Source organism: Aquarana catesbeiana, linkage group LG03 (genome assembly GCF_042186555.1).
Source record: "Aquarana catesbeiana isolate 2022-GZ linkage group LG03, ASM4218655v1, whole genome shotgun sequence".
Classification (NCBI taxonomy): Eukaryota; Metazoa; Chordata; class Amphibia; order Anura; family Ranidae; genus Aquarana; species Aquarana catesbeiana.
In genome coordinates, this window is record NC_133326.1 from 328,680,994 (window position 1) to 328,697,973 (window position 16,980).

The 16,980-nt window shown below is 42.9% G+C and overlaps 1 protein-coding gene across 1 annotated transcript in view; it reads left to right on the top strand.

The window, feature by feature from the left end:
- The window catches only part of ZNF346 (zinc finger protein 346), a 53,110-nt gene that overhangs the window by 22,869 nt on the left and 13,261 nt on the right, over positions 1-16,980 (top strand). The window contains exon 6 of the mRNA XM_073620480.1: positions 9,342-9,435. Within this exon, the coding sequence (XP_073476581.1) occupies positions 9,342-9,435 (94 nt within the window). The remainder of the gene's footprint in view (positions 1-9,341; positions 9,436-16,980) is intronic.

A 16,980-nucleotide genomic window follows, 5' to 3' on the forward strand; every position in this document is an offset into this window, starting at 1 on the left:
CACTGGCAGGGAAGGGGTTAACGCTAGGGGGCCATCAAGGGGTTAAATGTGTGTTCCCTCATGTTCTAACTGTGTGGGGATGGGAGTGACTAGGAGAGGAGCCATATTGTTTTTCCTACTTAGAAGAAAGAAACGATATGGCTCTTCTCCGACAGCACAGGAATGTGTGTTTACACACACAAATGCCCATGCTGACGATAATGCCCGACAGCCACATGCATCGGGTCCCTCGCTGTGCGGCAGGCACGCGTGCCCTCTGGTGGCCGAAAACGGGTAGGACGTACCAGTATGGTATGTCACCCAGGAGTGCCATTGTGCTGTAGTGTATCTGCATGACATGGTCGGCAAGTGGTTAAGAAGTTTTGAGAGGCCTGTAAGACATGGGGCTGGTGGACATATATTCCCTCAACCCCCCCTCCCCCCCGAGCACTGAAGTTTAACTAATTATACTCATTGGTATTATATTATTGATGATCTGATGAATTCCCCAAGGAGGTCTTGCCTTCTGCAGACACCTTATGATTGGCAGGAAGATCTAGGCCCCATTCACTTAAGAGTTGGTTCATTAATGGTACTACCCACTGAACGCTATCGGGGAAATGACTTTTTTTGCTGTGCCACAAAGTATCACAGCCATGGCATGTGTACAGCCCCATCCGGCTGCCTTTGCAGTTTAGAGGGGAAAGTTAAACTGCAGCTCAACCACCTAATTGTAGACTACGAAGGAACTATGATATGATTGAGCATGTAGCTGCAGAGTTTACTAAAAAAAAAAAAAAAAAAAAAAAAAAAAACAGCAATTTTAGGTTTGTGGTTTTTTTTTTTTTTTGGATTTTCAAAATTTACAGTTCTGTTCACTGAAACTTTTCTTGCATGAGCATTGCTTACCCAGCTCCTGGGATTTGTTCATTAAGGACAAAGTCAAGTGCAAGTTGGTACATTTTCTGACAAGGCTTTGCAAAAAAAAAAAGAAATATATAAATTCTGTGTGTGGGGTGTTTGTGGTGTGGTGTTTTTTTTTTGTTTTTTTTTTGTTTTTTTTTTTTGTTTTTTTTTAGCAGTCTGTATCCTTTAGCAGGTTTTCCTACACTTCCTGTCTAGTAAATCTGTTGTTGGTGGCACGGAAAATCTTTCAAAGGAAGCCCAAGATAGCTACAGGAATTCTAACCCTTCCTCAAAAACAGTGTTTTACGCAACATACACTTTCACGTGTCAACACTTCAGTGTATTAACCCCTTAGAGCCAGCACCTCTTGGTCCTTTAAGGAGTTTAGGATGCTGGGAGGGGTTTATGGTCACGTGATTGGCTGTCACGGCGGTCACATGATAGGAAAGCTCCCAATCGCAAGCAGCGATCAGGAGCTTTCCGTTAGCCGCCGGTAACTGTGCAGAGCACGTGCAGTTTTTGCACTAATGCATGCAAATATGCAGCCGCTCGGCGCCAAGGCCTATCCGGCGAGAGGTCGAATCTTTTTGCATGTGGCCAGCCCCAAGAGAGTAAATGCATGTTCACTTTTACAAGTGCTCTTATGGAAATGCCATATTACTTATTTTTTCTCAAATGAATTTCAAAAACCCTTTTGACCTGGGGTTTCTTGGTGGTCACATGATCACTGTATCCTTTCATGTTCCCAAGCTTTGAGGAGTGGGGGAGACTCCTACTGATCCTGATTCCTACCAGGAGCTTCTTGACAGTCACATTCTGCAGGGGGCGAGTCTTGCCCATAATCTCTGCCATGGGCCACTGTCAATCAAGTTCTGCTGGGCAGCCAGTAAGTCACTACAAACGCACCATGCTGTAGTACGGAAATAATTATTAATGGGGACATGGTGGCAGAGCTTGGCATGGAAGATACAGGCACACCATGCATTGGCACTGCGTCCTGTTGCACTTGGCAGCAATCCCAGGTACACAAGGTGACCATGTCAGCATGCATCTGCTTCTGTGCTTGATGTGGTCAGCAGCAACAAGAGAAAGCAGGATCACCACCCAGGTATTTTACAAAAAAAAATGCTAAACAAAACAGGTTACATTTATTAAAAAAATATGAATGCAAAAAACATATGTCCTATTTAATTTTTGGGGTAACACTTTTTTAAGGGGTAGTAATCCCTGGATTTTGTTTAGATTAAAGCTTACCTGTAGGTTAAAGTGGTTGTAAAGTCACATCAATTAAAGAGGAGCTCCACCTTAAAACAAAAATATTAAAAGCCAGCAGCTACAAATACTGCAGCTGCTGACTTTTAATAAATGGACACTTACCTGTTCCAGGGTCCAGCGATGTCGGCAGCCGATCGATCGCTTGTCTCTTGGCTGTCCCCACTGCCATCCTCGGTCAGGGAATCAGGAAGTGAAGCGTTGCGGCTTCACTGCCCGGTTCCCTACTGTGCATGCGCGAGTCGCGCTGCGTGTCTACACTGGTCACCGTTGTGTTGTGGGAACTGTGTGTTTCCCACAACACAACGGGGGGTGGGCATTTGCGGCTAGCTATTCCCGGATACCTGTATTATACAGGTATCTGCACCCCCCCTCCCCCCTGAAATGTGCCAATTGAGGCACCGGGGGGGGGGGATCCGATGAGCGGAAGTTCCACTTTAGGGTGGAACTCCGCTTTAATTACTTTGATCCTCTGTTTTAGGTCTGTTTAGTACAGCGTGTGTGTGTTCCTAATATTCTAATGCTAAATACAGTCTTTGCACAGTGCTGCTGTGCAGTTGTGTCCTCCCTGTGCTTCCCTTCTCAATCTGAGAGCACAGTGGGAGGAGCAGAGATTCCCTTCTGATGTATGCAAGATGGCAGAGGGAGGACACCTGACTGCACAGCAGCACTGTGCAAAGAAGGCATGTACCAATTTTTTTAATTATAAGAAAATGCACACTGTACTAAACATAGACCTAAAACAGGATAAAAGTAACAGATGTAAAAAAAAAAAAAAAGCACTGTAGCAGATGCAGAGAATGGTATTACCCAAGCAGGGGGGGAGGAGATGGGCTTCGGGGTTCAGACACTATGGAAATGAGAGGGAGGGGGAGATGCAGAGACTCTGAGGAGAGAGCAGGATAATGAAGGCACCTAAACTGACAACGCTGTCTTGAATCAACAGCTACTTCGAGTGTGGCCAGTACGCACAGGAACAGGCAGGACCAACCAGGTATTTTACAACATGGAAAGAGCCAAATGACACTGAAAAAAGCACCGTTTTATATATTTTAAAACAAAAACAATAATTTCATATTCTCCTTAAAGGGACAGGAGCTTATTACAACCGCATTACATGAATATCTCCTAAACATGCACAGTTTAGGAGATATTCGCCTGATTAGCAGCCAGTCACGTCACTGGCACATGCAATGTGAAGGAATGGCATACCCATGCTGTTGCCATGACGCATGCAATGTCATCGTGGCTTGGCCATTCAAGTGGCCGCAGCCCACGTACTTGGAAGGAACACCAAATGAAGATGGAAGCCTCTGCAATGGTGACAGCTTTGTTTCAAGGTAAGTTTTTCTTAATGTGCTAGTATGCAATACATACTAGCACATTATGCCTTTACCTTGCAGGTAGAAAGTGTTTGTGTGTTTTTTGTTTTGTTTTTTTTCTTCTAACAAGTTTACTACCACTTTAATGAAGAAAGCATTTGTAACATCTCAACAGTGTAAATCCTGCCAGTAACACTTCCTGACCTGGGGTGGCAATTCTCTTTCATTGTACTGTATCTGTGGAGAAGTATTGTTGCCCTAGGCTGCTTTCCTCCTATTTTGGACTGCAAACACCACCACCACCTCTCAGAGGTGTTCTGTAATTTTACAGAAGACAGATGAGATGGCTCATAACATTCTTTTATATTTCAGTTTAGTACACAAAGGTACAAGGACTGGTAGGATCAACAGGCATTTTATATATCTGCAAAAATGTATTTGCCTGAAAATAAACCAATGCAGCCACCACATCAAAGAACTAGCAAGCTGGAATGTATTCTTGGGTTTAGATATACTATAGGACACATTGAATGGACTTTTACGTTATAACAGTTCCAGTATTCTATAGCTAATATGGAATGGTCACCCGTTTCCTAAAATTATGCTTTCACCTCTGACCTACAGCATTTTTTAAGTGAAGGCAAATCTACTCCCTAGACCATGCAAATCTTTGTTTCCAGTTAAAGCGGAACACCGCTCTCCCAATCAACATTTGATTATTTTTCTGCTAGTATTCGTAAATAGATGGGAAAGTATGTCAGTTGTTTTTAAACTTTTTTTTTTTTTTACATTTCTTCAGTTAATTTCTAGCTTCTTGCCTATGCAAAATATGTCATACATCCCAGGAGTCTTCAAAGCTAAGCGCACACTCCTGCATGCATGTTTTGAGGGCAGATGGATTCCAATTTAATGCTAGATGAATAATTTGCCTTTACTCAAGCATGGAGACCTGGATGGATGGGAGAGTTTGCTTTGCATATTAAAATAATTTAAATAGTGCGTTTGGTGCCCATATGCAGTGAAGTTCAGCTTAAAAGTGTTACCAAACCCACAACAGTAAATTCAGTCTGTATATGCAGTAAAGCATGCATGTTATATGGGCTGTGGTACCTAAGGGGTTAATACTCTGCATTGTGTGTAAAGGCTGTTTTATCCTCCCCCCTCTTTTACTGTCCCCAATCCATTTGCTGATAGAACAAAGCCTTGGAGACAGACTGCACATGCTCAGTTTGCTGTGTATTGCTAGAGTGTGCTGTTTTGTTTTTGTTTTTTTTGGTGGGGCGGGTGTCATGCAGCCTTATAGGCCATAGGAAGTCATAAGACTTCTATATACTGCTGATGAGAAAAGGTATTTAGCAGTTTATATTTACAAAAATAATTGCATTTCCATGTTCTGTGTACTGTGGGAGACCAGATATAGTGAATGCAGAGTCCTGCGTTTTAGTAACACTTTTAGTAAAATCAGTGCTTTCGCTGATTAGCAGCTGTAAGAAAAGTTACAGTTTCTAGACTTGATTCTCTTATATACTGCAATTTGTAACACATTTGAAGCATGCATGGTTTTTAAAAACTAGCATATACTGTTGCTTCTGATAAAATTTTACCCAGCAGTGGATGGAGGCTGTCAACATGTGTCCAATCCCAATGTCCACAACTTTAACTCCATACATGCATATCATTGGCCAGAGGTTTCAACACAGGAAACTTCACCCAACTCCTCCCAGTTAGGCTTCGTTTTTTTTTTTTTTTACTTAGAACAACTCCAAAAAGTATTTTCCTATGTTCTTAATTTAAACATTTGGACAAATATCACCTGATATTTTTTTTTATTCAAAACTCCAGACAGTCTTAATACAATACAGTAGACTAATCCATTACAATGGCAAATTTATCATAAAATCTACCGTACCTTCATTTTTTTTTTTTTTTTTTTAATGTATTCATATCAGCCTTTACTCATCCCTTGCATAGCAGCACTTAGTCTTTTCCATGGCATCAGTTTGAGAGGATTCTGAGATCATTTAGAAGGAATCAACGAGCACAGTGAATCTCCTTTTATGATCTACTTCAATTGTTTGTTTTTTTGGGGGGGGGGGTTTTGCATTTCCATAGACGTGAACAGTAATGCAAAACCATGTTAACATAGGTCCTGTGGGTAGTGGAGCTCTGCTGCAGTGCGCTTGAGCTGAGAAGAAGAGGCAGAGTTGAGGAGGCCTTCATTGTTCAATCAGCAGGTGCCTGTGGAAGGGTGTTCCTGTCCTATCTTTTCTGTTGCTTTGGAGGTCATGAACCTGGCTGTTCTGCCAGGCAGGGCTAGGTTTCAAAGATAGCTAACAGAATTACAAATCATTTCGCAAGTAAATGAATTCCCATTTCTAACATCCTTATGCAAAGGGTGTTGGTACCAACAGAGAATTTTAGATTTGACCAAGTGTAGTCTTCAACATCTCCTGTCTATGGATATCTTTTACTTTTGTCTGTCCTTGCCACAAGTTTAGTCCTGGGCATCTAGATCATGCTGAGAATGCCCTCACCTCATTCCAGGTAACTTATCTTTTGCCACTAGCTAACACCAGCAGGGTATAATTTTTATTTCAGCTATGAAAAGTGGGTTTCAAGGACCCACCCTATTAAAACAAAATAACACAATAGTATTTCACTAAATGGACTGTGAATGTATATTAGCTGGGAACGTATCTCAACAAGAGCTATAGGCAGCAACACATCTGTCCCTACATGGAATCCATCACTGTGGCCTAGTGCTGTCTTCTGATTTAAGCAACTGGTTTATGAAGGTAAAGTGTTTCCTTTTATCCTGTAGAAAGCATTCCACATCTGCCACCTAAAGTGGAAGTTAACTTCCATTACTGACTTTTACCTATAGTTACGCCTATAATAAGGCTTACCTATAGGTAGTGTAAATGCCTCCTAAACGTGCACCGCTTAGGCGATATTTACTGTACATGCAGCCAGTGACATCAATGGCGCATGCACTATGAAGGACCCGTGCCGTTCCTTCAGAGCCCTGTGCTGTGAACGGCAACTCCCACATGCATGCCTGGGAGTGACCTCATCGCAGCTCCGGCCAGTCAGAGCCGGAGTCTGTGAGCATTGAAGCAAGATGGGGGAAGATGGAAGCGGCCTCCAGCTCTGACATCTCGGTGCGGGAGGGCTACGTTTTAAGGTAAGTTTAACATAATGTACTAGTATGAGATGCATACTAGCACATTATGGTTTTACCTTGAAGGGTGTTAAAGGAAAAAAAAAAAAAACGTCTAGCGGTTTACAACTGTTTTAAATACCAAATTGAACTTACAGATTCTAATACGTGCCACTTTCCAGCTAGTGCCCCTATATCTTTTGGTAGCTTTTAATATACATATTTTTTTTTCTTTTAGAAGAACAAAACAAATAATGGCACAATTGAATCGGCCATTTTCGATTGACGCAACGTTTGGTTTTCAACTCATCTATGTCTGGCCTAAGGCTACATTCCCTTTTTTTTTTCCCTGGTGTGAATGGCAGTGACACCTGTGAGCAGCTGGGTGTGGCTGCTGAGCCTGTAAACTTTAACTAACACCGGGCAAATTCTAACACTTCTCACATAAATGTAAAGATCTACATTTTTTTTTTTTTTCTCGTAAATTACTTGGAACCCCCCCCCCAACACTATTTTTTTTTTAAGCAGAGGCCCTAGAGAATAAAATTGTGGGTGTTGCAAATTATGTCACAGGGTATTTGCGCAGCACAGTTTCAAACACGATTTTTTTGGGGAAAAAAAAAAAACATTTAATGCACAAAAACACAATAGAATACCCAATTGTTTGGTAAAATATAAAAGTTGTTACGCCGAGTAAATAGATACCTAACATGTCACGCTTTAAAATTGCACGTTCCTGGAACGGTGCCAAACTGTGGCACTTAAAAATCTCCATAGGCGATGTTTTATAAGTCTGGAATTATTGCTCTCACTAGAACGTGCATGGCAATACCAGGTGTGGTGCAAACACAGCTTACATATGTGCATAACCTACGTATGTGTTCGCCTTTTGCCTGTGAGTGAGTGGGTGAGTGAGTGGGGGGGGGGGGGACTTTTAAAAAAAAACTTTTTTTATTTTTGTATCTTTTTATAGCTATCAGAAGGGATGAACAACATCCATTGTGATAGCATGGGCCATGACAGATCTTTATGGAGAGATCTTGGGTCTAATGGCTTCTTTATATGAGCCCAGATCCGGAAGTGATTAAATCCTCATCCCTTCCTGTTTCTGACATCACACTGTGGGAGGAACAACATCAGTTCCTCTCGCTGTGTCCCAGGACCTGGATGCCGCTGGTTGCATTGGAAAGCCGCTAGGTTTACTTTTTACATTGAAGGCAATGCCAGCCCTAAAAAAATATCTCAATCATTGCTGTAGAGGTGACTGAAATATCACCCTTCCGTCTCAACGGTGTACTGGTACGGCGCTGGTTGGCAAGTGGGTAATAATCGTTTTCCATCAGCTGCAGATATTCATGGCTGTTCATACAGCCAGCGATTACCTGTAGTGGACGCACACAACAGTCTGCATTCACAGTCCATTTTGTGAAATATCTTTTTTTTTTTTTTTTTTTTTTTTTATGGCAGCACAGCCCAGAAGATCTCATTTCTATCTGCTGCAGTTTAGTAACAGTTCCAGGTTTTGTACTTCCCAGCCTGTGACTCTGCTCTCTCCTCCCATTAGCAAGCTCAATGCATGGCAGCACAACTGATTGGCTCGGGTACTTAAACTACTTCCATTTAAAGTAGTAGTAAAGGCTTTTTTTAAAAAATTATACCTACAGGTAAGCCCATAATAAGGCCGCTGTTTGATTGACGGTGACGTCACCGGCTCACTGCGCTCTTAGTGGATGATGTACCGTTCATAAAGAGAGCCGTGCTGCTGGAGTGACGTTATTGTGGCACCGCCAATTAAACGACGGCTGCCCACAAACCCGGAAGAAAGACCAGGTGAAGATGGTAGCCCTGTCAGCGGTGACAGCGTGCCGCTGGAAGGCTTTGTTTTCAGGTAAGTCTTTCAAAATGTGCTAGCATGCTATGCATGCTAGCACATTGTGACATTAATTTGCAGGGAGAAGATATTTTTTTTTTTTTTTTTTTTTTACAGTAAATACATTGAATTATGTATTGAATACAGAGCTGCATTAAAGTGGTAGTAAACCACCAAAAAAATAAAACAATAGGCCCCCTGCAGGTTTAAGTCATAGTGTACTAGTATGCACTGCATACTAGCACATTATGGCAAACCTATCTGTACACGGAGCCCTCCAGCGCAACGCTGTCAAGGCTCCTGGTGCTGCTATCGTTACCTGTTCTTTCCGGGTTCACAAGCTCTGGCTGTATGAGTGTCCGGGGCCGCAATGTCACTCGTGCATGCGCACAGGAGCCCTTGGCTCTGACATGGTGTGCTTTCTCTTTAGCGCACATGCGCCAGTGACGTCACTGGCTGCATGTTGTGTGAAAATCTCCTAAACAGTGCAAATTTATGAGAGATTCACTGTAGGTTCAAAAGTGGAGTTTAATTCCACTTTAATGTGTGCCCTTTATATCTGTATAGATCACAGCTTTAAAAACCAATGTCAATTTATGTCTGGCAATGCTCACTCTGGCTGACAGTTTTCTATATTGGCATGATTTGATGCATGTTTTCAGACAATCAAACATGCATATTGGGATTGCGAAGTGTACATGTTGAGAAAACAAATGGGTGTGAGGTACACTGAATGATCACACATGGATCTTAAAAGTGTAAAGTGTAATATAATGACTTTACCCTAGGGATATCCATCATAATAAATGCATGCTATTCCTGTGTCTTTCAGCTGGGAACGGCTTCACCTGTGACGTATGCAATATTGTTGTGAATTCTATAGCACAGTATGAGGCTCACATCAGTGGTGCAAAACACAAGACCAAGTAAGTATCAATCCAATATCTAAGAAATTTACCTATTCACTATATTGAACTTAAGTAGTGGGGAATTTTAATATTTGCTTATTTTGAGCATAGTGCAGTTTAATTTACCTTTTCTAAATACATATCTGCAATGGTAATTTTTCAGATTTTGAATTAAATTAATCTTTGTTCAAATTTTAGATTTTGATTCCAGGAGCTCACTGTCCAGTTCAGTATAGGGTGTAGTTACCATAATTGCCCCTGACCTCTAACCCATCCCTAACTGTTAAAATAACTCTTAACCCTTCCACCTACAGAAATGCAACCCAACACTTAACCTTAAAGTGATTCGAAAGGATGTATATATTTTTTTAAATAACAAGCATGTGTACAATGGTTTTGCCCAGAGCAGGCCCAATCCTCTTCGTTTTGGGTACCCCGCTGGTGGTCCTGGTTCCTCCCCCCTGCCAAGTGCCCTATAGCAAACCTCTTGCTGTGGGGGCACTTCAGCAGGCTCGCCCCCAAGCCGCATTTCTGTGAATGGACATTCACACACAGAGCGTGGCTCGGCCCCCCTGCTGTCTCCTCATTGGCTCACTGGCTGTGATTGACCACTTCTGCTGCTGTGTGAGCCAATGAGGAGGGAGAGACCTAGGAAAACCCCTGCTCTCATGCACATTGTTGGATTGAGATGTGACTCTGTAGAGATGGGTAAGTATAAGAGGGTTCGGGGGAGCTGCACCCAGGAGTTTTTTTTTTAACCACTTCAGCCCCGGAAGGATTTACCCCCTTCCTGACCAGAGCACTTTTTCCAATTTGGCACTGTGTCGCTTTAACTGCTAATTGCACGGTCATGCAATGCTGTACCCAAACGAAATTTGCGTCCTTTTCTTCCCACAAATAGAGCTTTCTTTTGATGGTATTTGATCACCTCTGCCGTTTTTATTTTTTGCGCTATACACGGAAAAAGACCGAAAATTTTGAAAAAAAATGATATTTTCTACTTTTTGTTCTAAAAAAAATCCAATAAACTCAATTTTAGTCATACATTTAGGCCAAAATGTATTTGGCCACATGTCTTTGGTAAAAAAATGTCAATAAGTGTATATTTATTGGTTTGCGCAAAAGTTATAGCGCCTACAAACTAGGGTACATTTTCTGGAATTTACACAGCCTTTAATTTATGACTGCCTATGTCGTTTCTTGAGGTGCTAAAATGGCAGGGCAGTACAAAACCCCCACAAATGACCCCATTTTGGAAAGTAGACACCCCAAGGAAATTGCTGAGAGGCATGTTGAGCCCATTGAATATTCATTTTTTTTGTCCCAAGTGATTGAATAATGACAAAAAAAAAAAAAAAAATTACAAAAAGTTGTCACTAAATGATATATTGCTCACACAGGCCATGGGCATATGTGGAATTGCACCCCAAAATACATTTAGCTGCTTCTCCTGAGTATGGGGATACCACATGTGTGGGACTTTTTGGGAGCCTAGCCGCATACGGGGCCCCGAAAACCAATCACTGCCTTCAGGATTTCTAGGGGCGTACATTTTTGATTTTACTCCTCACTACCTATCACAGTTTTGAAGGCCATAAAATGCCCAGATGGCACAACCCCCCCCCAAATGACCCCATTTTGGAAAGTAGACACCCCAAGCTATTTGCTGAGAGGCATGGTGAGTATTTTGCAGCTCTCATTTGTTTTTGAAAATGAAGAAAGACAAAAAAAAAAATTTTTTTTTTCTTTTTTTAATTTTCAAAACTTTGTGACAAAAAGTGAGGTCTGCAAAATACTCACTATACCTCTCAGCAAATAGCTTTGGGTGTCTACTTTCCAAAATGGGGTCATTTGGGGGGGTTTTGTGCCACCTGGGCATTCCATGGCCTCCGAGACTGTGATAGACAGTGAAGAGTGAAATCAAAAATTTACACCCTTAGAAAGCCTGAAGGCGGTGCTTGGTTTTCGGGGTCCCATACGCGGCTAGGCTCCCAAAAAGTCTCACACATGTGGTATCCCCGTACTCAGGAGAAGCAACAGAATGTATTTTGGGGTGTAATTTCACATATTCCCATGACATGTTTGAGCAATATATCATTTAGTGACAACTTTGTGCAAAAAAAAAAAAATTTGTCTCTTTCCCGCAACTTGTGTCACAATATAAAATATTCCATGGACTCGACATGCCTCTCAGCAAATAGCTTGGGGTGTCTACTTTCCAAAATGGGGTCATTTGGGGGGGTTTTGAACTGTCCTGGCATTTTATGCACAACATTTAGAAGCTTATGTCACACATCACCCACTCTTCTAACCACTTGAAGACAAAGCCCTTTCTGACACTTTTTGATTACATGAAAAAATTATTTTTTTTTGCAAGAAAATTACTTTGAACCCCCACACATTATATATTTTTTTAAAGCAAATGCCCTACAGATTAAAATGGTGGGTGTTTCATTTTTTTTTTCACACAGTATTTGCGCAGCGATTTTTCAAACGCATTTTTTGGGGAAAAAACACACTTTTTTACATTTTAATGCACTAAAACACACTATATTGCCCAAATGTTTGATGAAATAAAAAAGATGATCTTAGGCCGAGTACATGGATACCAAACATGACATGCTTTACAATTGCACACAAACGTGCAGTGGCAACAAAATAAATACATTTTTAAAAGCCTTTAAAAGCCTTTACAGGTTACCACTTTAGATTTACAGAGGAGGTCTACTGCTAAAATTACTGCCCTCGATCTGACCGTCGCGGTGATACCTCACATGCATGGTGCAATTGCTGTTTACATTTGACGCCAGACCGACGCTTGCAGGGGGGACAGGGGTGCTTTTTTTTTTTTTTTTTTTTCTTTATTATTTTTGCTTTTTTATCTTATTTTAAAACTGTTCCTTTCATTTTTTTTTTTTTTTTTTTTAATCATTTTTATTGTTATCTCAGGGAATGTAAATATCCCCTATGATAGCAATAGGTAGTGACAGGTACTCTTTTTTGAAAAAATTGGGGTCTATTAGACCCTAGATTTCTCCTCTGCCCTCAAAGCATCTGACCACACCAAGATCGGTGTGATAAAATGCTTCCCCAATTTCCCAATGGCGCTATTTACATCCGGCGAAATCTAAGTCATAAAATGCTCGTAGCTTCCGGTTTCTTAGGCCATAGAGATGTTTGGAGCCACTCTGGTCTCTGATCAGCTCTATGGTCAGCTGGCTGAATCACCGGCTGCATTCTCAGGTTCCCTGTTGAGACAGGAGAGCCAGAGAAAAACACGGAAGACGGTGGGGGGGGGGCATTCCCTCCCATGGCTTGTAAAAGCAGTCTAGAGGCTAATTAGCCGCTAGGATTGCTTTTACATGAAAGCCGACCGCTGACTGAAAAGAATGATACCGAGATGATACCTAAACCTGCAAGCATCATTCTGGTATAACCACTCAAAGTCGTGAATGGTGTACCTGAAGACAAAAAAATGGTTAACAATAAAGCACAGTAAACGGTAAAGTATAAAAAATTGCATACTTGAAAAGCAAACATGATAAAACATAATAACAATAAAACATTGCAGAATAGAATACAGTAAAAAAGAGCAGAACAATAGAGAGACAATAGAGAGAGAGAGAACAATAAAACGACAACTATTATTTTTTATTTTATATTTTTGTTTGTTTTTTTTTTTTTTACACTTTTTTTGTAACTGTAACTTTTATAACTGTAACCAGTTCCAGGTTCGGGTCTCTCAAAATGCGATGGCATCTTGGGAGACCCTGTGAAAGTGTGTCCTAGTCTGTGCAATGCTGTACCCTACGCTAATACTCAACTAGTGAATGGTAGCCTTCAAAACATTCACCAATGCAAAGACCAGGATTGACAGGAGGGACAATAATAGCGGGTGTCACGCCTATGTCCGCGTTTGCTGCAGACACAACATCTTTTTTGGGGGGGGTTCGTTGGGTAGGGGTACTCGGGAGGACATAAAAATGCCTCTCATGCAGCCGACTGCATTTGGTTGGGGATGTGAATGGGGGAAGTACGGGCGCTGCAGAAGTGGTGGGTTCCCAATTAGGATTGGCGAATGCAGCAGGAAGGGCATTATGGGCACGACGGGCCTGTGTTTGTCTTTTTGGTGGCAGCGGGACACTATTTGTGCTTGCCACCTCACCAGCTTGAACTGCACTTATGGGACTCGCCACGTCACCAAGTGTTACTGCAGTGCTGGTTTGACTATGACCGGGGTGTACTAGGCCGCTGGCGCTTGCCAGTTCACCAAAACGCTACCAAAAAAACTGTTAACGATCGCAGGGATCAGGCCTGACTCTGCGAACGCTGCAGTTATGCGTTTAGTGTTTTGTAAGTGACAGTGATCGATCGATACTGCACTTGGGTGGGCTGGGCTGGGCCGGGCGGAGGGGCAAAACGCAGGTGCTAGCAGGTATCTGGGCTGATCCCACTAACACTGCGTTTTTGGGAACCCTAAACTGCTGGGGACGCCAGTATAGATCTGATCGGATCAGATCAGATATTGATCAGTTCAGATACTATACCACTAAGGGAGGTGTACGGTGCGTGTGTGGGTGTTAGCGCTACTGGCACTAACCTGACGCTGCCTGGGGCTGGTGCTTGCCAGTTCACCAAAACGCTACCAAAAAAACTGTTAGCGATCGCAGGGATCAGGCCTGACTCTGCGAACGCTGCAGTTATGCGTTTAGTGTTTTGTAAGTGACAGTGATCGATTGATACTGCACTTAGGTGGGCTGGGCTGGGCCGGGCGGAGGGGCAAAACGCTGGTGCTAGCAGGTATCTGGGCTGATCCCGCTAACACTGCGTTTTTGGGAACCCTAAACTGCTGGGGACGCTAGTATAGATCTGAACGGATCAGATATTGATCCGATCAGATACTATACCACTAAGGGAGGCGTATGCTGCGTGCGTGGGTGTTAGCGGTACTGGCGCTAATCTGACGCTGCCTGGGGCGACGCATATCACCGCCGGGCGATCAGGGGGCTAAACCTTTATTCGGTAATAAACGGCGGGTGCCCTGACACTATAAAAAATAAACGAACTAACCAGCGTCACCCGTAACGGTTATACGGTGATCAGTGGTGAAAGGGTTAACTAGGGGGCAATCAAGGGGTTAAAACATTTATTAGATAGTATATGGGGGTCCCTGTCGCTATAAAACGCTGACGGCGAACCTAAATATTTACGTCCCTAACTAGCGTCACCAGCGACACTAATACAGCGATCAGAAAAATGATCGCTTAGCGACACTGGTGACGGGGGGTGATCAAGGGGTTAAAACTTTATTAGGGGGGGTTAGGGGGGTATCCTAGACCTAAAGGGGGCCTAACACTCACTGCCCTAACACTGTAACTGTCACAAACTGACACCAATACAGTAATCAGAAAAAAGAAAAAAAAAAAAAAAAAAAACCTGCTTGGTGTCAGTTTGTGACAGGGGGGGGTGATTGGGGGGGGGGCGATCGGGGGGGGGATCGGGGTGTTTTGTGTGCCTGGCATGTTCTACTGTGTGTGTGTGTGTTGGTGCACTCACATTACAGTCTTCTCTCCTCGGCCCGGAACGGAAAATACCGAGCCGAGGAGAGATGACATAATTTCCTCTGCCTCTGTGTACAATACAGAGGCAGGGAAATGATCCCATTGGCTGGGAGCGATCGCGAGGGGGGGGGCCACGAATGGATGGCCTCCCCCTCACCACCGATCGCCGGGGGAGATTTGCCGACCGCTGCAGGCACCGGGGGGGGGGGGGGGGGGGTCCGATCAGACCCCCCCCCGCGGGCAGGCAAGGACGTACCTGTAAGTCCTTTTGCCTGCCCGTGCCGCTCTGTCGACGTACATCGTCGTGCGGCGGTCGGCAACTGGTTAAGTATTTGTTAAACTGAAAAAAATGGATCCCGATCTTTTAAAGCATGTTATACAGCACAGTGCTTGTGCTGTGCAATTTGGCCCCCTGTATCACCTGAAATACCTGGCTGCTCCTGCCAGTTTCTGCCCTCCCCTTTGTAAACTGACCACGGTGTATCATGGCTGCTGAGACCTGACACTGTGGTCGGTTTATATGCCTCCATCATCCACAGCTCTCCTGTCCACCTCACCCCCCTCCCTCCTCAGCTCCTGCTGCTGAAATAACATTTAATATCTTATATAATTCTCATTTCCTAAGGATAGGTGCTCCTGTGTCTGTGTTTTACTTAAAAAAAAAATGCATATTACACCTCATTTCAGAGCGCCGCTCGGTGCTGACGTGACCAGCCGCCTCTTTCCTCCTCCTCCTCCCCTCCTGACATCAGCGGGGGGATCCTGGCCTCGCCCGATGCATTTGTCAGATGGGGAAGAGAGAGACGGTTGGTCACGTGAGCGCCGAGAGGCGCTCTGAAATGAGGTATAATCTGCGTTGTGTTTTTTTTTTTATTTTTTTTTTTTATAAAAGACAGACACAGGAGCACCTATTAGGAAACAATGAGGATTATATGAAGTTCTTACAGTGCGTTAACAACCACTTTAATACATAGAATGCATTAAGGTAAAAAAAAAAGTCTGCCTTTAGAACCACTATAACCTGTCCCTCTGCTCTTTTCAGAGCTGTTTGTGTGTGTCTATAATACAGTGCAGCAAAAAAAAAATTTCAGCTCTTACATCACTCCACTCTTCTCTCTCTCTTCAGGTCCCTGAGTAATGCCACAACCCCCTGAGATAAACAAAGATAAATAATTTCAGAACTTTTTCCACCTTTAATGTGACCTATAAACTGTACAATTCAGTTGAACAACAAACTGAAATCTTTTTGGTGGAGGGAAGTAAAAATAAAAAAAATGTGGTTGCATAACTGTGCACACCCTTAAACTAATACTTTGTTGAGGCACCTTTTGATTTTATTATAGCACTCAGTCATTTTGAGTATCAGTCTTATCAGCATGGCACATCTTGACTTGGCAATATTTGCCCACTCTTCTTTGCAAAAACACTCCAAATCTGTCAGATTACGAGGGCATCTCCTGTGCACAGCCCTCTTCAGATCACCCCACAGATTTTCAATCAGATTCAGGTGTGGGTTCTGGCTGAGCCATTCCAAAACTTTAATCTTCTTCTGGTGAAGCCATTCCTTTGTTTATTTGGATGTATGCTTTGGGTCGTTGTCATGCTGAAAGATGAAGTTCCTCTTCATGTTCAGCTTTCCAGCAGAAGCCTGAAGGTTTTGTGCCAATATTGACTGGTATTTTTAACTGTTCATAATTCCCTCTACCTTGACTAAGGCCCCTGTTCCAGATGAAGCAGATGAAGAAAAACAGCCCAAAAGCATTATGCTGCTACCACCATGCTTCACTGTGGGTATGGTGTTCTTTTGGTGATGTGCAGTGTTGTTTTTGCGCCAAACATATCATTTGGAATTATGGCCAAAAAGTTCCACCTTGTTTTCATCAAACCAGAACACATTTTCCCACATGCTTTTGGGATACTTCAGATGTGTTTTTGCAAAATTTAGCCAGGCTTGGATGTTTTTCTTCTTGCCACTCTACCCCATAGCCCAGACATATGAAGA